Source organism: Halictus rubicundus, chromosome 6, assembly GCF_050948215.1.
Source record: "Halictus rubicundus isolate RS-2024b chromosome 6, iyHalRubi1_principal, whole genome shotgun sequence".
Lineage (NCBI taxonomy): Eukaryota > Metazoa > Arthropoda > Insecta > Hymenoptera > Halictidae > Halictus > Halictus rubicundus.
Window position 1 is genome coordinate 431,688 of NC_135154.1, and position 26,106 is coordinate 457,793.

The window sequence follows — 26,106 nt, forward strand, 5'->3', positions numbered from 1 at the left end:
ACTTTTTTCAGAGCTATTAAAACTAAAGTTCTCCAACTTTGGTTTTTATTATCATTACAGAAGTCCAGGTTTAATGATTTTGCGTTCTTCACATTCTTACAATTTATGAAAGTTAGGTTTAATTATAATTCTGTGATGAATACAAACTAAGAAACTAATCAATTCATAGATCATGTATTGTACTTTCGCAATATTGTAAACCTATAATTACGACTACTACACTTTATATTATTCTTTCTTATTTCGGATATATTCACATTGATTATTTATGCAATTATTTAAATTACAATTAGTGAAAGACTGTCAATTTTAATAAGTTCTTCATTATTAACGTAACCTAATTAACACAGTGTGACACATCATTATCATATCACTTTACAGAGTAACGTTTCGGACTTTATTCAAAGGCTATAGCCGGTTTTGGGGGTCAAATCGGCCCAGGAAGGGATTTTATTCCAATTTGCGCCATTCGATAGCCTACCAAAAAAAGATACCTTTTAACCAAGTTTTAGCCCTATAGCTCATCTGTAAGGGTAGTTATAGAGGAAAAACGAAAATCCAGTTTTTGGCCGATTTTCCCCATTTAATGAGAATTTAAAATTCTGAAAAAAATCTGACACATTTCGGACACCAAACCACATACCTTAAGCCGTTTTCAGATTTTTCTGTTGCAAACTCTGGCTGTAAAAATCGAAAAACACGAAAAAAATCGAAAAAATACAAATTTCATATGGAAATCTAAGAGTGACAACAACAGAATTAATTTAGCAATAAGATATTGTCCTAAGTATTATGCAAATTTGTTTTCAAATTCCTGCGATTGGTGCGTCATAGTAGGAAAAAATAAAAACCACTTTTTTCGGCGTTTTTTCCGTGAAAAACTAAGTTATAATTATCGTAAAAATATATTATGTAATATTAAACATCCCTAAGTTCAGAGAAACATCGTCCAGACTTAAAAAATTGCGTAATACAAAAAACGACAATTATACTACGCAGGATATATCCCAATATTTCGAAGGTATTTTCAACGGCGCCGGTTGGTGCAGTAGCTATGGACTCCGATCAGCCCCAGCGCCATCCCTCGGAGCACCCCAGAACCCGACCGACTCGGAAAACACACAAGACCCCAGCGGAGGTCCATGGGAAATCCCCAAGAAAACCCAAAAAACACCATCCAATCGCACCAACGATGCAAGCCCAGTGCATCTCACCAACCAATACCAACACCTCTCAGATGAAAGCGACAGCGACCTAAACGAAAACACCCCTAACATACTACCAACCAGCACCCAGCACAAAAAGAAAACCTACACACCCCCACCAATCTATACGGTAAACTCCGACATAGAAACAATAATACAAACCGCATTGTCGCTTAACATACAAAAGCAGGACTTCACAATAAAAGAAAACGATAAGAACAATCATACTATATACACGAGAAATCTCCAGAGCTACAAAGCAATATCCGACAAACTCACTGCGACAAGGACCCAGTATTAGACGTACACCCCTAGGGAGCACAAACCCAAATCAATCTTAGTAAAAGGCATCAAAGGCAATTTCACACCAGCCGACATAAAAAGCGAAATCGAAGAACTAAAATTACCAGACACCCACATTACCAGCGTCACAAAATTCATATACAGCAAGCAAAACCCGGACAACTACCATCACCTAATCCAACTTAGCAGAGAAAGCCGAACAGCAGCGATCTTTAAAATTAAAACGCTCGCCTATCAACGAGTTAAATGGGAGCACCTAAGAAAACCTCAGGTTTTCCAGTGCAAAAAATGCCAGCGCCTAGGACATGCGAGTAAAAACTGTCACCTCGAATACCGCTGCGTCAAATGCGCAAAAAACCATGGGCCAGGCAACTGCCCCCTCACCAACACTGGCAACCGCGACCAACTAAAATGTGCCAACTGCGGTCAAAATGGGCATCCTGCATCCTACAAAGGCTGCCCTTTTATAAAATTCGCGATCAAATTAAAAAAAGACACAAACACCCAAAACAACCAAAAAACCACCAACAGGATCCAAAAAATCGCGACAACCGTCACAAACGACCACACATTCGCCCAAATGGTCAGGGGACCACCAACTGCCCAGCAGACATCCCAAGCACCAACCACAACGCAACATCCTGCACACGCCAACGAAACCCAAAGGATCAACAGATTGACCAGCTCACACCAAACCGAAAAACCAACCACCCAGCAACCCCTACTCGACTGGATCTCCAACCTCAAGTCCGAATTAGCCACAATCATCGCAGCACAATTACAACAAATAGCCACTCAGGTAGCGATTAACACCGAAAAATTAGAATTTGTTCTAAACTCACTATTCGACAAACATAATGAATAATAACGCCGCCAGCCCTCCCACCACCATAAAAATTGCAGCAATTAATGTAAACTCACTGATAACACACCCACGCAGGCTCGATCTGAAACAATTCCTACTTACACACAACCACGACATAATATTACTTTCGGAAACCAAGCTCAACTCCTCCCATAAACTCACTTTCAAAAACTACAAGCTCTACAGGAAAGATAGGCCCAACGCAACCCAAGGCGGAGGAACAGCAATTCTAATCAAAAACAATATACCACATGAACCTATACACTCCCCCTCCTCAACTGACAACAAAATACTCGAATACACGATTATAAAAATAAAGACCATTAACAACCACACACTATATATAGTAAGCGCATACGCGACAAACGACAATAGAACTCTTTACATAACTGAACTAGACCGACTATTCCAATCACTCAAACTCCACGATGACAACAACTATTACATTATAGCCGGTGACCTCAACACTAAACGAACAGATTGGGGCGACAAATCAAACAACCAGAGAGGACGATATTTTAAAAAATGGGAGACCAAACACGACCTAACATACAGACTTAACACAATTACGACCACCACCCCCACATACAAACCGGGCCTATCTTTTCTAGACATCTGCCTCACAGATTCCAGGCTAGTATTAACAAACGACATCAACGGGAAAGCCAGTACTCTGCCCTACGACAGTGACCACCTAGCCATTTCAGTGCAATTCTCCCTGCCCTCAAACTTACTACCAACCGCTAACCCAGATCCCATAAAACGGAACTACAAAGCCACCAAATGGAAGAACTTCACTAAACACCTAGACAGACACTACACAAACACGATCCCCACCAATTACAACCTGACCACAACAGAAATCGACAGCAACCTCCTTATCATAACTGAAGCCATACAGAACGCATTAGACACACCCCCCCCCCCCCAATACAAGAAACGCAATAACACGACAATGTACATTAATAGAAAAATCACCAAACTACAAAAACACAAAAAAACATTAAACACAATACTACATAACCTTCACCTAACAGACCCCAACGCACACCTAATCATAACAAAAACAGCAAAATCCATACACAAACTCCTAACTAAAAAACTACACTCAGAATTAAACAAAGCCATTAACAAATACTGGACCAACGTAATCAAAAAAATAGACCACAGAAACTCCGACACATTCTTCCCAAAAATCAACTCAATATTCAGACGTAAACCCCCTCTCTCGATAGACGCCATCCACATAAAGCAAAACAACAGACAAATCATTACCAGAAGCCAATGCAACACTTCAACCCTCCAGACATCAAACGACATGTACATACTAACAACACCAACAGACAAACTCAACGCCATAGGAGCATACTACGAAACAATCAACTCTCCACGACATCTTAACACCGGAACAAGACTTAGAGAACTAATTGACAACACCACCCTCACACTAACAAACGAATTCACAAATGACCGACACAACAATAACACCATAACTCAGTTCTCCGACCAAAACAACGCCACAAGCCCAGACGACACAGACAGCGAAATCGACCCGTTCTGCAACCCATACACAGTCGCACACACCATCAAAAAACTCCCTAACAAAACATCATCCGGAACAGACAGAATCCCCCCAATAGCCCTGAAACACATACCAGGAAAAATAATCACACACCTGACCATCCTTTTCAACAATGCCTTAAACAGCAAATACTTCCCAAATATATGGAAAACCGCAAAAATCCTACCCATCATAAAAAAAAACAAAATCCCAACAGACCCATCCAGTTACAGACCGATTAGCCTGACCTCTAGCATAAGTAAAATATACGAAGCCATCATAAACAACAAAATAGCACAACACTGTACAGCACACAAAATCATCCCCGACTGCCAATTCGGGTTCAAACACAAACACTCCACAACCCACGCAATACATAAATTCATTTCCGATATCAACCACAAAATTAGCAACAACCAACTAGTAGGCGCAGCCCTACTTGATCTCGAAAAGGCATTCGACTCGGTCTGGCTAAACGGTCTCATTTTCAAGCTACACAAGAAAAAATTCCCAAAATGGCTGACAGCTACAATCTGGGACATGACGACAAACAAAAAATTCATAACCTGGGACGGAACCACCACCTCGACAATTACATTTTCCATAACAGAAGGCCTCCAACAAGGCACCGTTAACTCTCCCATCCTCTTTAACATTTACACCAGCGACCTCCTCAATGCATTTGAATTTAACAAACCTGGCAGGGCAGCAGTATTGGCATTTGCCGATGACCTAGTGACATACACATCCAGCAACCGAGTCAACATAGTACAAACCGAACTTGAAGCAACAGTTAACAAAATCAACCAATACTATAGCACCTGGAATCTCAAACTAGACCCACAAAAATGTGAGACAATTTTATTCAGAAAGCCCCTCCACTACCTATCCACCAATATTAAAGCTGGCGGCAACAAATTTCAAATCAGCACAACAGAACCAGGCACCACAACAACATGCAAAATCCCACATAAAAAAGCCGTAAAGTACCTAGGAGTACACATTGACTATCTGCTAAGAGGCAACGACCACATATCTATCCAACTAACTAAGGCGACCAAAGCATTCAAAGCAAACAGTAGACTATTCTATAATAAACACCTCCCCGGACGCACTAAAACTATCCTTTACATGCTCCTAATCAGGCCCATCCTAACATATGCAGCCCCCATCTGGTGGAACACCAACCACACGACAATGGAAAGGCTAACGATGTTTGAGCGAAAATGCTTAAGAGCATGCAATAAAATCTACAGAAACAAACACAAAAACTGGCAACACTACACAAACAACACAACCCTATATAACACGGCCGACATCCCCAGAATAGACTCATTCATAATAAAATTAACCAGAGACTACCACAGCAAGTTACCCCTCATAGAAAACAACATCACAAAGGACCTCGCACACCCCGACATAACCACCACACACCAACAATTACACACAGGCTACCTCCCCCCTCAAGCCTTCACTTTTTGCGACACAAACGGTCTTATTCAAGACCACAACAACGTCCCAATAATTTACCACTGGCGCCGCAACAAAGCCAACAAAAGACTGGCTCTAACCTACAACGAGTACACGGAACACCCCGAAAAATTCAAATTTTCAACCTCACTACCACACCGCGACCGCAACAACTTCGACCGACTACACTTTAAAAAATACTGGTCGCTCAATGACAACAGTCACCACATAAGGGCTCTTCGTAGCCGCAAAAACACCACCCACAGCACACACCAAACATCATAATCACCTCCTTACCCGTGCGGAAAAGGGAAGGGAGCACCCTGTATATAGCCCTAATATAAGTTGTACATAACCGTTAGTCTAAGTTGTACATAGTTGTTATTATTGACACTTATTCTCTGTTAACCTAGTATGTAGGATAGTTAGTAAGGATTAGCATCTAGACCGACAATGGGGTTTTCACTCTTCTACGCGAGCAGGATTTGTTTTTCCCCATCACATAAAAAAAAAAAAAAGTAAGCACACCAAAGAGCTACCCAAGTGCAATACCATAGCATAATATAGTTCAATAACCCCTAACCTTAAGCAAACCGATTATATAGGAGAGTTGCAATCGCGTAACCAATTATATAACCAACCCGTAGAAATAATGGTTAAGTTTTCTGTATGTTTATTAGAGGTACCAATAGCATAAGACACTGTACATAGTTAAACCAATAAACATATTTTCAAAAAAAAAACTATGTACTCCGACTGCGGAACCACTGAAGATTTTTTGGACCAGGTTCGCATCCCGCCCCGGTTCAATTTTTTTTTTCTTTAATCAGAGGTTTTTTCGATTTCTAACCGTATGATCGTTGTTACGCTGTTGTAAAAACATTTTTTAACTATGTTTAAACTATTTTTTAATAATTTTCCGGAAAAATATTGTTGGAGTACTTTCGGCCTTTAGTCATCTACGGGCTGTATTACTTATCTACTTAACATTTTTTTGTGGGTTTGGGATACATAATGGTGTGTATGTAATAGCTTTTGTGTTGCTTGTCCTTTTGATGTGATAGATTAGTGGAATGTTGTTGGTGTCTGATATGAATCCGTTTCGGTCTAAGAAGGGGAATAGTTCGGGGGGAGTGTATCCTGTGTTTAGCGTGTTTAGGATATACTGGGGTTGTGAGTGGAGTTTTTCAATCAGGTTTTGTGTGTGTTGTGTTTCGAATGATCTGGCGAAAAAGTTTCTGCACAATTTAAGTATGTGGTTGTAGATTCGTGTGATGTTGGCTTTATTCAGGAGGGTGCTGTTTTTGTAGCTTTTTTTAAAGTTTAATTCGGGTGTTTTGTGCATGTTTACACATGTTCTAAGGTAATGTCTTTCAAAGATTCTTACGTTTTCCATTTTGTAGTTAGGAATGTTGTACCATATTGGGCAGGCGTATGTTATTATTGGTCTGATTAGTAGAAGGTAGAAGAGTAGTTTGATTCTATTATTGAGGTGTTTGGAAAAGAAAAGTCTGAAGAGGCTTCGGAATAGGTTTTTTGCTTTGTTTAATTGTGTGTCTATGTGATTGTAGAATGTGAGGTTGGTGTCTAGTATTATTCCTAGGTATTTGACTGTGGTTTTGTGAGGTATGAGGGTGAGGCAGTTGCTGTTTTCTTTTAGTTGGAAGTTTTTTCCAGTTTCTGTTTGTGTCAGAACTTGTTATTTTTTAACTTTGGACGGAATAGAATAGTTTCCCATTTGTCGGTGTTTATTTTTTATTTCCAGTTCATGAAATATGAGTTGATTTTTTCGAATAGGGATTGAAGTCTGTTTTGTATAGTTGAGGAGTTTCTGTCTGTGCTGTATATGATTAGGTCGTCTGCGAAGGCTATTGCGTTAAGGGTGTTGTTGTTGGTATTGAGGGTAAATAGTTTTAGGAGCGAGGCTGTGTATATGTTGAATAGTAGTGGTGATGTTACTGTGCCTTGTTGTAGGCCGTTTGTGACTGTGAATGTTTTAGTTGCTCTGGCCTCACCTTCGTGAGTTATGAATTTTCTGTCGTATAGCATACTCCATATGATTTTTATCACGTGAGCGGGGAAGTCGTATTTGTATAATTTGTATAAAAGACCATCTAGTCATACTGTGTCGATCGAAGGCTTTTTCTAAGTCTATTAGGCACGCTCCTACACAGTTGTGGTTATTGAGGGCTTGGTATGTGTCTGAAGTGAATTTGTTTATAGCGTGTAGTGTAGATGTTTGGTTGCGGAATCCGAATTGGTAAGGAGATAGGATTTTTGGGTTGTTGGAGTGTGCTAGGATGGGTTTATGGAGAATTTTTTCGAATATTTTGCTGATGTTTGGGAGTAGGCTAACTGGTCTGTAGTCGGCTGTGTTGTCACCGTTTATCTTTTTCTTTTTAAGGGCTAGGGTTTTTGCAGTTTTCCACTTCTTTGGGTAGTAACCGTTGTTGTGCGTATTGTTGAATAGTATGGTGTAGAGGAATATGTATTTACGTGGGAGTTTTTTAGTACTGTATTTGGGATGTTGTCGAAGCTGGAGAATTTCTTATTGTTTAGATTTCTTGTTTAGATGTGAAGTAGTTTTTAATGTTGCTTTGTGTTGAGTTGAATGCGGGTGAGTCAGTTGTGAAATTGGTGAGCGTTATGTGGTTGGTGGTCTCTTGGGTGAATTTGTTTTTTAGTGTAGTGGTGTGTGACTGTATTATGCGTTCTAGGTGGGGGTTTCCCATTTCATTCTTTTGACTGTGGGTAATTTCAAAGTGTGCTCCTATTATGTTTAGTTTGTCTTTTGTATTTGTTATGTATAGGTTTGTTTTCTTCGTTTGCTTTGTAGTTTGCTAAGTCTATTTCGGCTTTTTTGAGTATTTGTTTGCTGTTTTTGTGAATTGTAAGAGTTTCAATTGTTGATGGGGGTTTTTTTCTGAATATGTTGTTTATTTGTGTGAACGGGTTGTGGGGGCCTCCTGGTGGTATTTGTTTTATTTTATTTTCCCAGTAGATGGAGAAGGATTTTTGGAATTCTTTGTCTATTTCTGTTTTTATGTCTTTTAGGAGTTTCGATAGTAATGGTAGAGAGTTGGTGGAGAGGGGGTTGTGGGAGTTTTTCATCTTGTGAATTTGTGAGATAATGTATTTTTTGCTGCTTTGGAGTTTTCTGATTTTTTTGTTAATGTAGGTTTCTGAGGAGTTGGGAGATTTGTGTGATGGGACTGACTTTCCTATGGATTTGTAAAGTGCGTCTTCCAGTTTGTCGAGTCCTACGTCGATTTCGTCGTTTTTTAGATTTATGTTGTGGTCTGTTTTTAGATTTTTATTAGTGTTAATGCGAATTTTTAAAATTTTTGCCAGTTTGCGGCCCAAAAATTAGGTCTGTTATTTATTGAATTTGTTTCTATGTGTGTTATGTTTTCTATGGAAATGGAGAATTTGAGGGCAGTATGGTCGCTGTCGACTGTTTTAAGATTGTTGTTGATTAGGTCGTGGAATTGTATTCTGGTGTCGTGTAGGCAGAGGTCGATGTAGGAGTTGCCTTTAGGGTAAGAAGAAAGGTCAGTGCTGCGTAGTTGCATGTCGTATTTTATGGCGTTTGAATTTAGCCAGTTCTTGAGATGGACGCCCCTGGGTGGTTTTTTGCGTTTTTGTAGTCCGATGCTTTAACCGCTGTGCCAACTGGCGATGTTGTAAACGTTACGAACATCCTGGTATATATCACACAAAATACTACTTATTCTTTCTCTTAAGGGGGCCGGCAGGCATTTGGCCTTGACTGTCGCGCTATGTTATGCTATGCCTTTTTTTCTAGACATTTTACGTCTTAAATAAGTAAGTAATCAATTAAAAATGCATACCACCGTGTTTGTACATGACTTTGCTATGTCTGTATAGAGCCCTTTTTTCGATACGAACACTAAATCTCGCGAAATTAAGAGAATCTCTCAGCTGCAGCCATCTTGTGACGTCTCACTTGCTTCAGAATTCGAATTTTCTGCCGAATATTACAAATTACTCCACGATGAGGTAGAAATTCGCAATTTGGGCTCTATACAGACATAGATTGGACTTTTAGGAAACACAATTGACCACTTCGAAACTGCTCATTGCAATATTGAAGCGATAGTTTGAAAAGGTTTTGACCCATGCATACGTATATGGATTTCAAACCCAGCCGGCCCCCTTAAACCACATTTCTTAGGTCAAATAATTACTTGATCCAGTGTAATAATGTTAAAAATTACTTAACATATACCTGCGATAAAACCAACAAGTTTAACTTTCCTCCTAATAGCAGAAACGTCGAAAAAATTTGGTTTTTATTGTTTTTGACTATGATGTCCCACAACAAAAAATCTAAAAAAAATTTTCCTATTTTTGAGAAATCTGTATTTTTCCGATTTTTTGGGGGTTTTTCATTTTTTACGACCACAGTTTGCAACAAAAAAATCTGAAAAAATTCTCAAAAATCTGCCTTAGGATCCAAAATATGTCAGATTTTTTCAGAATTTTAGGAAGCATCAGAGTGCGGAAAATGCGCGAAAAAGCGCGAAATCCCATTTACCCTGTAACTACCTTCACGGGCAAGATAGGGGGTTGAAATTTTACTCAGAGGTGTTTTTCTTGGTCAGCTTTCGAATGGTTCATTAATCATTGAAAAACCTCTAAGGGCAGTTTTGTCCATCTTAATCGGCTAGTTATAGTCGATACTAGTTATTAAATCTACATATTTTCAACTTATAATCTATATAAGAAAGAATATCTGTAGAACCACTTGTAATATCGAAGTATTTGTAGCAGTAAGCAATAATAAGTTTTGTTTTCTACCTTGTATCATTAAAAACCATGTAATCTTTCACCGGGTGTAAAAAGAAGTTAACTCTAAGTAATAAATGTAGTAAAATTACTTATTACAGACTTACGGTTTCATAATTATTAGAGAAATACATGAATTTGTATTCTTTCGATATATTGATTCATTCATATGTATATGTTACAGTGAAACACCGAAATTTGGAGAATGTCGACTTTCACCGGTGAATGTCAACATTCACATAGTCGCTTGGTGTATGTCCGAAATATTTGCTAAATACCCTTATTTCTGACTTACATCGGTAAATGTTGACATTCACCATGCACTAATGGTGAATGTTGAACATGTTGGAGATTTATATTTTCTTCTCCGTAATTCAGTCGCTATAAAACGTCACGCCAAGTCGTGATTAATTTCGGGTTATGTGCGTTACGTTACATTTCCTCATAAAAAAGGTTTAGGGTTAGGGTTAGGGTTAGGATTAGGGAATCACTTGGGGGTAGAAGGGGGTGAATCGTGGCCTATTCTGGTGTGAGTTTCATATAGTATACTGTACAATTCTTCATTGGTAACATAATACTGTATGTTCGTTTCCCCTGGTTTTAATGGTACAATTAACTTCTCTTTATCATTAATTTTTAAAACATCAAAACGTTTTAATCGTCTGTAATCCAAAGGTGTGTTGCATTTAATTTTAGCAGAAACCACTTCAGAAAGTATTTTAGAATACTTTTCTTGAGAAAAATAAAAACAATTGTCTGCTCGTTTACCCGCAATTAATGCATTTAACTTTTCAAGAAAAAGATCACGATTTACTGCAGTATCCATTTAGTATAAATTAGGGTATCGGAAAAAAAATTAAGAAAACGTTGCTCGCGTTATCAAAGCTTGCATAAGACTGACAAAGCTGATTGACTCCGAGCAGAACAAAGGATTTGGCGGGAGAGAGCCAGTCGCTTGTTTTTTGACTCTTCTGTTTTGGACCTCCACCAGAGCATATCTGTGATTGTCGACATACACCGGACAGGATCCGAATATACAACAATGTAATAAAATATTCGATCTTTCACCGACGTATTTGGTATCTGTTGACATTCACCGGTGAAAGTCGACATTCTCCAATTTCGGTCATTCACGGTAACATATACACCAGATTTACATTCTACATTAAAGATCAATTGTGATGTTCATCAATGCATTTGTATAATTTACACAACATGATCAAATCCAATCAATTTGACCCCAAGCTACTTGTAATATTAATGTACATATGTGGTATAATAAAGCGATGGCCATAAAGGTACTTCCTTCTTCTCTTTCACCGTATCAATAGAATGTTATTACTTCTACATACTTTATTCACTATAGTAAAGACTACAATAAATTATACCTCTTTTCAAATCTCTTTAATGGGTATTTACTATCCTTTTTTCCTCCATTTGTACAAAATGGTTGCAACTATAATATTTAAGTTGTATTTATTAGAACATGTTTCATATTCAGTATAAACGTTTATTAAATCACATATCAATTGACCATACATTTACAACATGTTTGAATCAGTACATCCGATTTTTAATTACTTTTTGTTGGTTTACTCAAATTCTTGAAAAGTCGAGTAGTCTCGCTACAGCCGCCCTTTAATTATTGTTCGTGTACAGGGTGTACCAAAGTTTGAAATACCAAAAAATCTGTTTGAAAACCTACGTGCATAGTTGCCCTTAAAAAGTCTCACAGGAACCATAGGTTTTGCGTCAACCGTTCTCTTAGAAACCGACTTTGAAGTCAGAGTTGTGCTAATTCAGTTACGTTGTAATTCAATTGCACAATTGAATAACATTGTATTTTAATTATATACTAATTCAACTACGTCGTAACTGAATTACATAAATGAAACCTTTCAATTAATTCAATTATTAATTATTTTAATCAGATGTGTAATTGAAATACAATGGAATTATAATACAGCTCTCCAAATTATGTGTAGCCCAGAACTTTGAAGAATTTCCTCGTCCTTGTTCATAATAGCTCAAAGTGATCCTATTATTGATTAGGGGTAAGCTAAAAACGTTCCCTTTTTCAGTTTTTTGTTCTTAGATAATGTATTTCATTTTACTTGCATATAATATTAATGTTTGTTTAATGAGTGTTATTAGATGATTGTCGTTATTTTTTCCTTTAATATGTACATATCGTAACCTAGGTAAAGTAGAGACATGTATCCTTCTTCTGCTTTTTATATTTATATTTGAAATTTAAAAAATTTGTAACGCAGGTTATTTCTGTTCAGATATTATAAATCTATAAATAATAAATTCCTCCTGTTTGAAACCTTCACATGGATTTTTCAACCTCTTATTACCTATTACTTTATTATTCTTTAATTTTTAATTTTAATTTAATTACATCGTAATTCGTAATTGAAGTAATTGGAATTACGAATTACATTGTAATTTAATTGAATGAGGATATGAATTTTAAATGACAATATCATTGAATTACAATGTAATACAATTACTTTATAATTATAATTCCTAGAGTAATTAAATTACTTTGTAATTATAAGTCCTGGAGTAATTCAATTGTAATTCTGCACAACTCTGTTTGAAGTTTCGTAAACTGTTTTTTTCCATATGTGTACAGGCTATCCCAAAATGATATAAACGCGGAGGGGATATTTCTACACGAGAAAATAAATTGAAAATATAGAATACATTTTTTTCATTTGACGCCTCGATTTCAAGAAATTATAGTTTGAAAAGTCAACGAACACGCGTGCTCTTGAATAGGAATCGTCTGACACGTCTGTTTATGACCTACTAATTCTATTACTTAGAAACGCTAAAGATGCGAACTTTGCGGATTTTCAAAGCCAATTCTCTCGAAAACGAGACATCGAATGAAAAAAATTAATTTTATTTTTTCGATGTATTTTTTCAAATAGAATCATTCCCTCCACCTTATAGACATGTAGAATAAATTAGTTTACGAAACTTTAAAGTCATTTTTTAAGACGGTCGTGATTTTTTAAGAGGACGGATTTTGCACGTAATTTTTCAAACAGATCTCTACCAATCCAAACGTACAGAATCCAGCTGTACTAGTCTTTACAGATCATTTTGGTACACTCTGTACAATAATGAAGTACGAAATTTCAGATAGAATAATATAATTTTCTAAATAATTACTCGAATATAATCCGAAATGTACAGTGTTACGACTTGTGAATAGCACTTTTTCTGAATGAGCATTTATACATACAATTACGCACAAAATTGAGCGCACACGTAACATATGTACGTAATAAAAATTAATAATTCTAATTTTAATTTTTTTGTAGCGTATCCTTTTGTATGTATAACAACTTCTACCCTTTTTGGCATAGATTCCACTACATTTTTTGTAATGGAACTTGAGATATTCTTGCAATTTTCCGTAATTTTTAGTTTTTGCCTCCGTTTTATTTGTCACTTGTAATATTTGGCATTTGTTATTTATATCCGACTTAAATAAATTCATTTTAACCTCGTCAGAAAATATTTCTCTATTCTAGAAAGTTGGATCACAATTTATATACTTTTTTTTTCGAATCAACACAAACGTTTCAACCTGTTACTCATCCATTATAGTTGTTACTTCACAACACTCTGCGTACTATTTCGGTTGAAATAGATTCCTTAATTCTTTGTACAATATCTACTGTTAACTTGGGAACACTAATTTTCGAATATACATTAATTTGACAAAGTAAATATAATATTTAAGTATTGAGTATTGAGCATATAAAACCATAATTTTTAATCAATTTCCTTCGTGTACGCTCAATTTTATAACAAGGAAATTTTTTATTCTTGTTAATAAAGTGATATAGACGCATTGTTCGAGCTTTTTTTAATGGTTAATTACTTGTTAGGACCTCGCATTGTCCATAGAAACAAATTATTTGTTTTTTGTTAATCGAACAAATAAGGCTTTCATAGCTTGTGCACGCTCAATTTTATGAGTAACTGTATATCCGTCTCCTACAGATTAATGTTCACGGTCATTAGTGTTAACGCAGACGAGATATACGACCATACTTCATTCATAATATTCGGACCGTTACACGGAGATAATACAGTTCTTATTCCGCAGATAAAACAGTCCTCTGCGTTATCGTGGCCGAATGACCACGTCGTGATATATCGCGTAAATTGAGATTAGATTGAGAGAACGATAAGTGTAACGTGCTGGAAAAGGTTGCAAAACTGTGATCTCTTAAAAAGTTTCGATTTTTCATCCGAGTTACGTGATTTCAACACAAACGAAAAACAAACATGTTCAAGCTTTCAAACCTAAAAATCAGACACCGACGAAACCAATAACCTCTACGAAACCGATCAAACTCCACTCTCGTGTGTAAACACGTAGGACTGTTCTAAGTTCGTCGGAAACTCGGACACTCGCAGACTCGTGAACGTTTTCGTGACTTACCGCTTTCGTCATTACGGCTGAAGTCATTTTTCCAACGAGGATATAGAAAAAATCCTGTACTCGTAAAATATCCCAGTGATGAACGTTTTTCAAAGGCTCACTCGTACACTACGTCTCCACGCCGCGGGTACGTCACCGTTATTTAAAGTGGTATTTCGTCGAAGCGCACAGTTTTCACTTGAACACTTCACAGCAGCACCGAAATGTGGAAGAGTCCGACGGAAACACGGTTACTATTGCGACGAAGGAGATCTTTACACAAAAATCACCGTCAATCGTTGATTTGCGCGCACGGATTCGCAGCAGCGGCCGATCAAGTGGCGTCGTCGTTCACGATATAATCAAGAAGAATGACTTTAGCGAGTACGTACACAACGAAGAGGCAACGATTACGACAGATTGCTCTGTGCGTGTGAAGAGATAACGAGCAGCGTGGAATAGATGGTATTGGAGCCGTGTTACCCACACCACCGGGACTCTCAGAAGAATTTCGCCGCGAGCAACGAGCATGCTACCTCTCTGTGACAGCTCTTACGCCCATTATCGTTGCCAGACTCTGATATGGGAGAAAGTAGCATATTGAAAAATCATTATTGATATTATTGCTTATTTATCGTTTGAAACCATGCTACCCGTACGTTCAATGAAACATATGGCGCTAAAACTACATACACAGCCGCCTCGGGAAGTTAGATAACGCTTTTCATCGGTGATTTCTCGGAAAAAAATCGCGCGAAAAGACAACTATAATTTCCGCACGAATGAGTAATGAAATTCATAGAAGTTTCACTATACTACGAGGTAAGTGGAAATTCGGGGGTTTGATTATCATCATACGGTTGGGCACACGAAGAGTCGTTAAAACTTACTTTCCGAGGTGACTGTATGTTAGCACGTGCTTATCAAAGATACAATGAACAACAGAGTAACTTATGTAATATGAGAATTTGATGTTCATGTCTTAATCGTAAACATCGAAAGCCGTAGAAATTTTTCATAGACTGATAGAAACATTGCCAGTTGAATAATAGATTGGGAAAAATAAGTAACAATTTCGTAGGTCAGATTTAATGCGCTCAAAATAATTTACCTGATTTTGGAATTTTTTTTCTTATTTGTATAATTATTTAAAAAATATGCAAAACATTTTCAATAGGAATTGAAGAATTTGAATTTAATATTAAGGAAATAGGTATAGATTGTGTATGAGAAAGAATAAAACAACTCATTTTTTTCTAGTACTGTGCATTTAAATCCACCCGAAGGTTCGTAAAGAGTTGGTTGTAATTAATGCCATGTTTTGTTCGCCCCCGCGACCGTATAAATAGACTTATGTATGTATCTGTGTAAAATATATGGCAATAATACGTGAAATATAATTATTTTGATAGTGAACAGCAAATAATTGCATTAAAAATTCATTATGCCTAGAAAATGACCTCGCAGTTCGCTGAACATAATTTTTAGAAAATTTGCTCCTTTTACAGTGTGTACAATGTCAAAAATGTTGAACTGTATTGTCACGCTATTTGATCAAATTCCATTAAATTCAATGTTGTTTTATACAATTAGTTGTTAAAGCTAATTATCAAATAATACATTAGATACCATCACTCGTCTGTTATACCAATTTTGATCATTTTTTATATATATTATTACACAGAAGTGATGTACAAGAAAAATTTAAAAACTTATAGGATTTTACTTTGCATAATTAATTCAGAACAAATGTAATTTTTAAAAATTTACAATTTACTATACACCCTAGTATACAGAAATTGTTGAATGCTGTAATTTAAAATTCCTGAAATCTATTTTTCTAAATAAAAACTATTTCTAAGAATTTTTATCAGGACACCTGCTTTAAAATGTAGTTCAATGCTTTACTACGTGTTCAGCTCTAATTATATACAAATTGTTGCGACACAAATGATTTGATTATTTATCACTTACAACAAAGTATATAAAAACTTTTGCTAATAAAAAACTATTAACAGAATTTATATCTGGTATCAATAACTAGTTGATCATTTTATAAAAAGATATTTCTATCATGGGGCTTTCATGTTTTTCCAATAATTCTTTCAGCGGTATAGCAAATAGTTTTAGTATGCGATAAACAATAACAAAATATAAAATTATTTTCGAATAGGATTTTTATAAACGACACATAGTACAAATCGTACGATCAATGTATTATATTGTATTATGACCAATTATTTATCATTTAAAAATATGTCGAAGAGAGAAAATCCTTACAATTTTATCAGTGATAGGTATTAAAGGGAATGTATCGGTAAACGGCAAAAGAGATACCCACTGTATCAACTGATCGAATGAGTCACTCATTTGTGATACGCGAGTGCAAACACTAATTTATCGGTAAACGGAAAATGCATCATTAGACCCATCTGTCCATAAAATAGGATTCTAAAGGGGACCTAATTCTTCTTATGTAATTACAATTTTTTCAAAATGCAATTCTCATTTTTAAAATATAGCGAGAACAATATTTTATAATTAAAAATAATTACGCATCAAACCCATTAGATCTGTTTCTTACATTCTTCAATAAATCGTAGAAAACAGCGGACTAATGAAAAATGAACATACCGAGTGTATGATGAACGATGTAAATAAAAAAAATGTTTCGGTGCATGAGTTTATTGTTGAAACTGCGTGGGTTTAGCACGTGAAGGTTACGAGAACACCACACTCGCAGAAACGGACGTTATAAAGCAAAGAATGTAGTTATTTTTGCAAAGGTGTTGTGACTGGTTTTTATCTGGCTAACCTTGGCTGAGAACTTGTAGAAATACTTTCTCCAAACAATATGAGGGAAACGAAAAGTGATTAACGTTTCATAATTTTAAATGACAACTTCCTCGAACCGACAATGTACTAGAAAACTGAAGCCACAGTTCAACGAACATTATACTTCAAATCGAACTTTAAATCGAATTATACTTCAGAACTGTCTAACTTCAAGAAGGAACCGTCTTATGTTTGTACATAGATTCGTGCAAAAGTTTAGATTGCACTAGACGTCAAAGTTTCAATCGTTTGTACGTGATGGAATTTGGACTTGGTTAGAAGACGTGTTGTTGGAATGTCGCATGAATGAGAGGAGCGAATGTTATAAGTAATTAAATACTGTTAATGTAAAGTAATTAGTAAAATTAATGAAAGAACATATTTAATACATTGAAAAGGGTAAAATAATTAAAGAACAGTAAGTGCGAGAGTCTGTAGATAGGAGAATAGGGAAAGTGAGGTTAGGTCACCACGTGTCAAATAAGAGAAGGTACAAGGAAATAAGAAATATTTTAGTGGAAATATAGTTGTAAGATATAAGTAAGATTTAAGTGTAAGTGAATTTAGAAATATTCGGTAATTATTTACAATAGCGGTTTCCACACCGATTTCAATGACCTTGAAATATGTTATTATGGTCGTTATTCTGAACAAAAAAAAGGTCATTTTGTTCAGCGCGGTGCTTAGTGCTTGAAAACGGGCGGCAATTTGTTTTTTTGCCCGGGGCGTCGTAACCGCTAGAGCGGGCCCTGCTTTTTCCTATATATGTTACCGCCAGACGACCTTGGTTTACTAGATATTTACGGAAAACTCTTCGAATGACTATAGCAAACTCTATTTTTTTCCAATGACTAAATTTCCCGAAAAGGATGGAAAACTGTGAAGAAATGTAAGGAAGAAGAAGGCAGCGTCGCCAAACAGGGGAAATTAAGGGGAATACAGTTACCCTTCCTGTGCCATTACCGGATTAGTCACGACGCAGACGCAGACGCAACGCGAATTGTGTGCACGCATTACGTCACGTGACCGGTCCGTGGTAGAAGAAAATTTTGTTCATAATTTTTTACGGCACCTCCCAAGATTATTCCCGTTAATAAAAAAACAATCTGTGCAAAGTTTGAGCTCGATCGGAGCCAGCTCATAAAATGGTTTTTCTGGAATATCTTCTAAATTGTTGACAGTATCGAAAACTATGTCCAAAAAAACTTCTAGATCTGGACAGGGTGCATCTCTTATGTCCTATTACTGAAAAAATTGAGAAAAATGTCAGAAAAAAATCAAACCATTTTTTCTGTACTTTGAAAACTAAAGTCTGTTTTCATTATCTATTAACTTAGTTTTAATTGCATACTATTTTGAAGGGAACACAGATTTAGGAGATTTTGTAAAAACAAAGTAAAAAGAAAGAGGGATGAGATAAGGTAAGCTGGCGAGGACGAAAAGACAAAGGAGGTACATTAACAAAATTCGGAAAAGGAAGACAAACGAGAGTAACAATATATCGTTGGAGAGGTGGAAGAAGCACTTCATGAGGTTACTCGGAGGAGGGGAGGGGGCGATGGGTGAATAGTAGGAGAAAAAAGGAAACAACGGGAGACAAGAAATCAAGCCGGAACTGACGGAAGAAGAAATAGAGAAACAGATAAGGAACCTCAAGTACAATATAATACTTGAGTACAAAAAATAAATTGAAATTGACACAGCTAAGAAATAATTGCGATAGAAAATTCTGCAAAGAAAATTAATTTTAGCAAATGCTCAAAACAATGACCGTCCAAAACTTCTAATATTATTTTTGATGCTCAAGGGTATATGAAGGTCGCGATATTATAGATTATATAAATCATTGGAGTCGTTTTTACCTGGTTTAATACCTAATAATGATAAACATACACGGTCTCATTTTTAAAAGAGAACATTGATGACCTTGAAATCTCAAGATTGTGGCCTTGAGAAAAGTTTTTCGTTTACCATAATATCTGCTTCTTTAAAGCCAATAATATTTTTCTCTGACATTTTCTCCTATTATCAATAAACTAGATTAAATTAGATCAAGTTTGATGTACTATCCAACAGTTTAACAAATAACACATAAACATGTTCTGATAAACTTATGAGAAACTTCTATTACAAATATTTAATATTTGGTTTATACAATCGGGTTATCCAATGGCTCACGAAAGTATTCGAACGCTTACGTTTACACATTTTAATGAATAAAATAAGATGTACTAAACTAATCTGTATAGAACAATTTGGTATCTATAGTAAGGGGGAAAATATGGGAAAAATAGTGAGATTGTGGTACGAATGTTTTTTAACCTCGAGAAAATTCGTTAAACGCGCACAAATTCAAGAAAATTTTAGTTTTTCCAATACCACGCGCGGAAAAAATTTTTTTTAACATGCTATACATCATTTCCCATAGATTTTTTCACGCTGATTTCAAATCTGGTCTCAAAATTTGTCTACGACCTCAGGATTTTGCAAAAAATAGATTTTTGTGACAAAAACTAATGAAGTCATTTTTTCGTTGAAATGATTGGATGGTAATAATCTCTCTATTTTCCCCATATTCTACATAGTTTCAGCTTTAATTTAAAAAAAATTTCATCGCTCTACCTCATTTCTATCGAAAGTTCTTTGATTTTGAATCCGATTTTGTCCAAATTGCCCACTGTGCCCCGTAGGGGGCCAAGAAGCTCAAGAGCCGGTGCCGCCGAGAAGTGTGAACATGACACGGGTCGGGTATATCGTTGTGAGACCAGGAATGAGACTTATTATTAAATATGTCATTTTATAATTTATATTTTATCCTTATGTACTATATTAATATAAAATCTGTATAGTTCGCTTAATTTTAATGATATTAAATTCTCTATTATATGTATATAGTTTGGCAAAAAATAACTTTTATTTCAGAGCCGGTCAATTCACCGGTTACGGTATGAATAGATACACAAAAATCTCGGTACATTTATTGTTAAATATGAGTAAAGAAGTCCTTCCGCGCTGCCACGATTGTGCGAATGCATTGCCACGAATGCATTGGAGAATATTTGCGGGGACGGATATGTCACGTGTCTGTGACGGTAGCATAAATTGGCCTTTACACGGCATATTTACACTTTATATTGCTCGGCGACTGAGGCAGCTCGAGTTTCTTGTCCCCTCACGGGGTATGCCTCCAGTGGAGGGGGTAGGCGAACTGACTAAGTAAGATCGTACAGCTTCGTCCGGCTTGGATCAAAACTTTGCTGTAGTTCTATTTGGCATTCACCAATTGTTTTCAGACCCGGCATTGCCAGTACATCATCACTGTGCATCCTAAGTAACAATACTTTTGTTGTATACTTTACTTCCATTCAATTCAATCGCGACACCAACACTTGTAACACACCTTTAAGTCAAAATATACATGTGTTGTTTGGTAAATCGTGCAATTTATAAAACCAATTATTATCCAATATCCTAATTTAGTAATTGAACGTTCCCACACGATACAATCTTACTGCTCGGATTGTATCAATTAAATTATACCAGTTACGAGGCCCACTAACAATCCTAGCGACTCCCTGATTTCGCATCAGGTTCGTCCGCGTGCCTAAGTAACAAAATGGAAACCATATTCCAAGGGTAATAATCGGGGTGATAAAATTGTAATACAGTCGGGGGCAAAGTAAGTGGACACCGTTTAAAAATTAGTAACATTTTTCAAATTCGACGAAATCACTTGAGTTTTTTGTTTCAGATGTTACAAGTATTGGTTTACTAGATAATGTGTAAAAAAAATTTTAATTGTGAAGAGAAAAGTAGAGGTCATGATTTTTAACTTTTCCATCTGTGTCTCTAATGAAAATTTAAAATACGACTTTTGTAACTTTTTTAGATGGAACTTTTTACATTTCCGATAAACAGATCAGACCGACCAACAATGATTAATATCGAAGGATTAAAATCCCTATTTGAGGTAGTAGTTTTTTTCTTTATTGATACCCCAAAAATCTCTTGAAAATGGAACCAAATACATATTTAGATAACCAACAGATGGTCAACAAATCAATGATTAAAAATAATTGTATTATTATCTTACTCACAATTACCGTAAAGAAATGCACGACTTGTGAAATAATTAAATGTAATGTTCTTTTTATTTTTAGAGATCTTATAACATACTTTGCTACATGTACACTTGTATCATTGTACTAGAGTGTGATAGTTTCTGGTCAGTTCACAAATGCATATTGCTTGGCCGCGTTAGTGTATATTTACTATTTATTTTGAAAATTAGAGTCGCTTTTGTCAATGTAACTGACTATCATCCATGCAATGACATCTCTTCCACTTATCTGTCTCTCCTGTTTCACGAGATTTTTTTTAAATCAGAAAAATAGTAATAAAATCTATTACATTCGCCTAAATTGAACAATTTTTCAAACGTAGATTTTAGGTGACGTGGGGTAAATGAAATGATATGTGACGCGATGGTTTTACGGGTAACAAAAAATATAGTTTATTCACGAGAACTGTTTAACAATTAACAAATAATAAAGACTATAAAACACAACGAGAAAACTTGAGTCCATGAGAAAAATGCGAAGACCAAAATATACGGAAACTCTATGTCGCGTATAACAAAACCGTCGCGGGTGACTCAGACTAAAAACTCTCTGGAGCTATCGTTCTCCGCGAGAGTCCAAAGCTTTCTGCCCTTCTCGTTTCTGAGGCGCGTTAAATAATGTCCCCGAAAAACCGTTAAAATTGGGAGAGGTTCTCCACCCCCACAAGGGCATGGAGAAAGTTTCCTCCCCCACACATTGCATCCGGGGACTTCACTCTTAAGGGTACTGTAACGGTCGAGCCGAGGTTCTGGCAATCGTCACTTAAATGACCAAGCCCTCAACCCGACCTCCCATGGTACGCACTTGAGAAGGATGGAATTTCCGCGTCCGAAAATTCCACGTTCCCACGCACCATGGTCGCCACAGTACCCCCTTACCAGTGAAAACGCCAGTTAGAACGAAAGAGAAAAAAAAAACTAACTAGCTGACTGGTAATATTTACAAAGTAAGAGCGTTTTGCTATACACTAGCTTGCGCGTAGTCGCAAGTGCAAATCCGGCTCATTTACTTAAGGTACGCGCCTTAAATCTACGAAAGAAAAAAAAAAAAAATATATATATATATACGGCAAGAAAGAAAAATTAATACGACTATACGCGTAAAAAGAAAAAAATTGGATACGTATAAAACACTAATGCTAACTGTACAATTTACCCCGGTAAGGATAAAAACAAAAATACATCTAGGACCTAAAATTACTATATACAAGATCTTGAAAAAATTAATACTACCTAGTCTTACTATATACACAGTCTTAACGACTATACATATCCATTTATTGCCGAAAAAATAAAGAAAAGTAATACATATACGCACTCGTACAAATATATACACGTGTTGCTCAAACACCGTCTAACGTAGGCCAGCCTGAAAACGATCAGGGAATCGAACTCTTCTACCTGACCGTCGTAAAACAGGTCTGTCCTCAGTACGGTGTGTTGCGGTCGTGTCGGTCGTACTGTGCGTTACTGTTGTATCGTCTGTCCATGTGCAAACGATAGTTTGCGGAGGGTTTTCGTCAATGTCATCGTTCAAAATGAAAGCCGGTTTCAACCTGTCTATTGAGACCCTGACTTCCTTGCCCTTGATGTCGATGACGAACGTTTTGTCTCCGCGTTTAACGACACGAAATGGCCCATCGTACGGCGGCTGTAACGGACTTTTAACCGCGTCGTGCCGCAAAAATATATAAGGGGACGTAGACCGTTCTTTAAAAACAAACGTCTTACGTGTACCGTGGCGCGTGGCTGGCGATGGCTTTAACTTCCGGAAACGTTGCCGAAGCCGACTCACAAAATCCGATTGTGAATCTTCCCGACCCGTGACAAAGAATTCTCCCGGAAGACGGATGCCCGAACCGTAAACCATTTCCGCGGAAGACGTTTTTAAGTCCTCTTTATGGGCTGTGCGAATACCGAGTAGGACAATTGGTAATATATCAACCCAATTATCCGTCTCGTGGCATTTAATCGCTGATTTCATTTGTCGGTGCAATCTCTCGACCATCCCATTAGCTTGAGGATGATAGGAGGTCGTACGGAGATGAGATGCACCGATCATACGCGATAGCTCATAAAATAACCGTGATTCGAACTGGCGTCCTTGATCAGTGGTTATTCTCAAAGGAACGCCAAAACGACTAATCCACGTGTTTATGAGTGCTCTCGCGACTGTTTCCGCGTCGATCTCCGCGATAGGTATGGCTTCCGGCCAGCGCGAGAACCGATCGATACACGTAAGACAATATCTAAATCCCTGAGACATCGGTATTGGTCCTACAATATCAATATGGATATGTTCGAATCTGCCGGAAGGATTGTCAAAGTTGCCGACGGGGGCTGCGACATGTCGAGTGACTTTTGATCGCTGGCATGAAATGCAATGCCGTGCCCAGTCTCGGCAATCTTTATTTATTGAAGGCCATACAAAACGTTCTGTTATTAATTTCTGTGTTGCCCGAACCCCAGGATGAGAGAGTCCGTGCAACGAATTAAAAACTGCTCGTCGTAATGGCGTCGGAACAAAGGGTCTCACAGTTTCGTCAGTCGAGTCACAGTACAAACTAACATTGAAACCGGGGAAAAACGTCTTCTTTAAACAAAGAGCAGAAGAGTTCGATTCCAAGATCCCCCTCAGTTCTGGGTCGTTTTCTTGTGCTTGTGCCAGTGTGGTATGATCGGGAGCTACGGCTATTACTTCGACACGCGATAAGGCATCGGCCACAATGTTATCCGACCCCTTAACATGCCTAATGTCAGTCGTAAATTGGCTAATATAGTCCAAGTGACGAAACTGACGAGGCGAACATTTATCCAGCTTTTGCTTGAAAGCAAAAGTTAAGGGTTTATGGTCGGTAAAAACTATAAAATGCCGACCTTCTACCTGGTGCCGAAAACGTTTTATGGCCATATAAATTGCCAGTAGCTCGCGATCGTACGCACTGTATTTGCACTGCGCGGCAGAAAGGGCTTTTGTGAAAAATGCCAACGGTTGCCAGTTCTCGCCTATGAGCTGTTGCAAAGCTGCTCCGATAGCATAATCGGACGCATCAACCACAACGCTTATCGGTGCGTTGGGTGCTGGATGTGCAAGCATCGTAGCGTTCGCTAAACTGGCCTTGACTTTCACAAAAGCCGTTTCTGCCTCTTTTGTCCATGGCACGGGTGAATTTCCCTTCTTCGACCCTTTTAATAATTCGTGCAGTGGTTTCATAAGACTAGCCGCGCCAGAAATAAAGCGGCGGTAAAAATTTACCATCCCGAGAAACCTGCGTAGAACTTTAATAGTGTCGGGTCTGGGAAATTCCCCGATTGCTTCGACCCGCTCAGGTAAAGGTTTTACCCCATCCCTGGTCACGCTGTACCCAAGGAACTCGATTTCGCTTACGCCGAAAACGCATTTCGCCGGATTGATAACGACCCCGTGTTGGTTTAAACGTTCGAATAAAATACGTAAGTGTTCCCGGTGTTCCGATTCGTTTTCGGACGCGATAAAGAAATCGTCTATATACGCGTACACGAAATCTAACCCCCGGGTAACTTGATCGACAAAACGCTGGCACGTCTGCGCAGCGTTTCTCAAACCAAACGGCGTAAACAAAAATTCGTATAAACCAAACGGTGTCGCTATCGCCGTCTTTTCAATGTCCGCGGGCGCGACGGGAATCTGGTTATACGCGCGAACCAGATCCATTTTTGAAAATACCCGTTTCCCGTACAAGGATTGTGCGAAATCCTCGATATGAGGTGGCGTGTACCTGTCTGGAACAGTGCGAGCGTTGAGCGAACGGTAGTCCCCGCATGGTCGGGTTTTGCCGTCCTTCTTAGGCACAAGGTGTAGCGGTGAGGCCCATGCGCTCTTGGAGGGACGAATTATTCCCTGCTGTAGCATCAGGTCGATCTCCGCCTTGGCCACCTTCAGCCGATCCGGAGCGAGCCGCCGTGGCTTGCAGAATACAGGTGGTCCAGGTGTCGTCTCGATGTGATGTACCACACTGTGCTTGACCGCCTCCCGACGAAATACCGTCGGTCGAGTCAAGTCCGGGAACTCCGCTAAGAGTCGATGGTACACCGTGTCGCTAATTATTGTTTTTACCGTCGGGAGGCCTTTACTCGCCGCACAACCACTCGCGTACAACTTCGTCGTCGCGTCGACTAAACGCTTGTTGCGCGCATCCACGAGTAAGTTGTAATGCGCTAGCAGGTCCATCCCGATTATTGGTCCGTCCACATCGGCCACGATAAAACGCCACACAAAACTGCGTCGTAACGATAGATCTAAATGCACGGTCGTTGTGCCATACGTGGCGATTCGCGTACCGTTTGCCGCGAAAAGTTCGGTATCGTCCTTCGGCAACCGGCCGTCGATACGCGATCGCGGGAACACGCACACATCCGCACCCGTGTCCACCAGAAACTTCACTTTCGATCTATTGTCCGTCACGAAAATGCGGCCAGGATAGGGACCGTCGAGAACTGCCGCGTTTA

At 37.8% G+C, this 26,106-nt stretch overlaps 1 protein-coding gene across 7 annotated transcripts in view; it reads right to left on the bottom strand.

Annotated features, from left to right (window-relative positions):
* Cnc (NFE2 like bZIP transcription factor cap-n-collar) overlaps nucleotides 1-26,106 on the bottom strand; it is a 292,479-nt gene that overhangs the window by 212,831 nt on the left and 53,542 nt on the right. The window contains exon 1 of one of the 7 annotated variants that reach the window (XM_076789365.1): nucleotides 14,685-15,244. The exons of the other annotated variants lie outside the window; for them this stretch is intronic. Within the exon in view, the coding sequence (XP_076645480.1) occupies nucleotides 14,685-14,711 (27 nt within the window). The 5' untranslated portion in view covers nucleotides 14,712-15,244. Of the gene's footprint in view, nucleotides 1-14,684; nucleotides 15,245-26,106 lie in introns of those variants that run through there. 7 annotated transcript variants of the gene reach the window in all.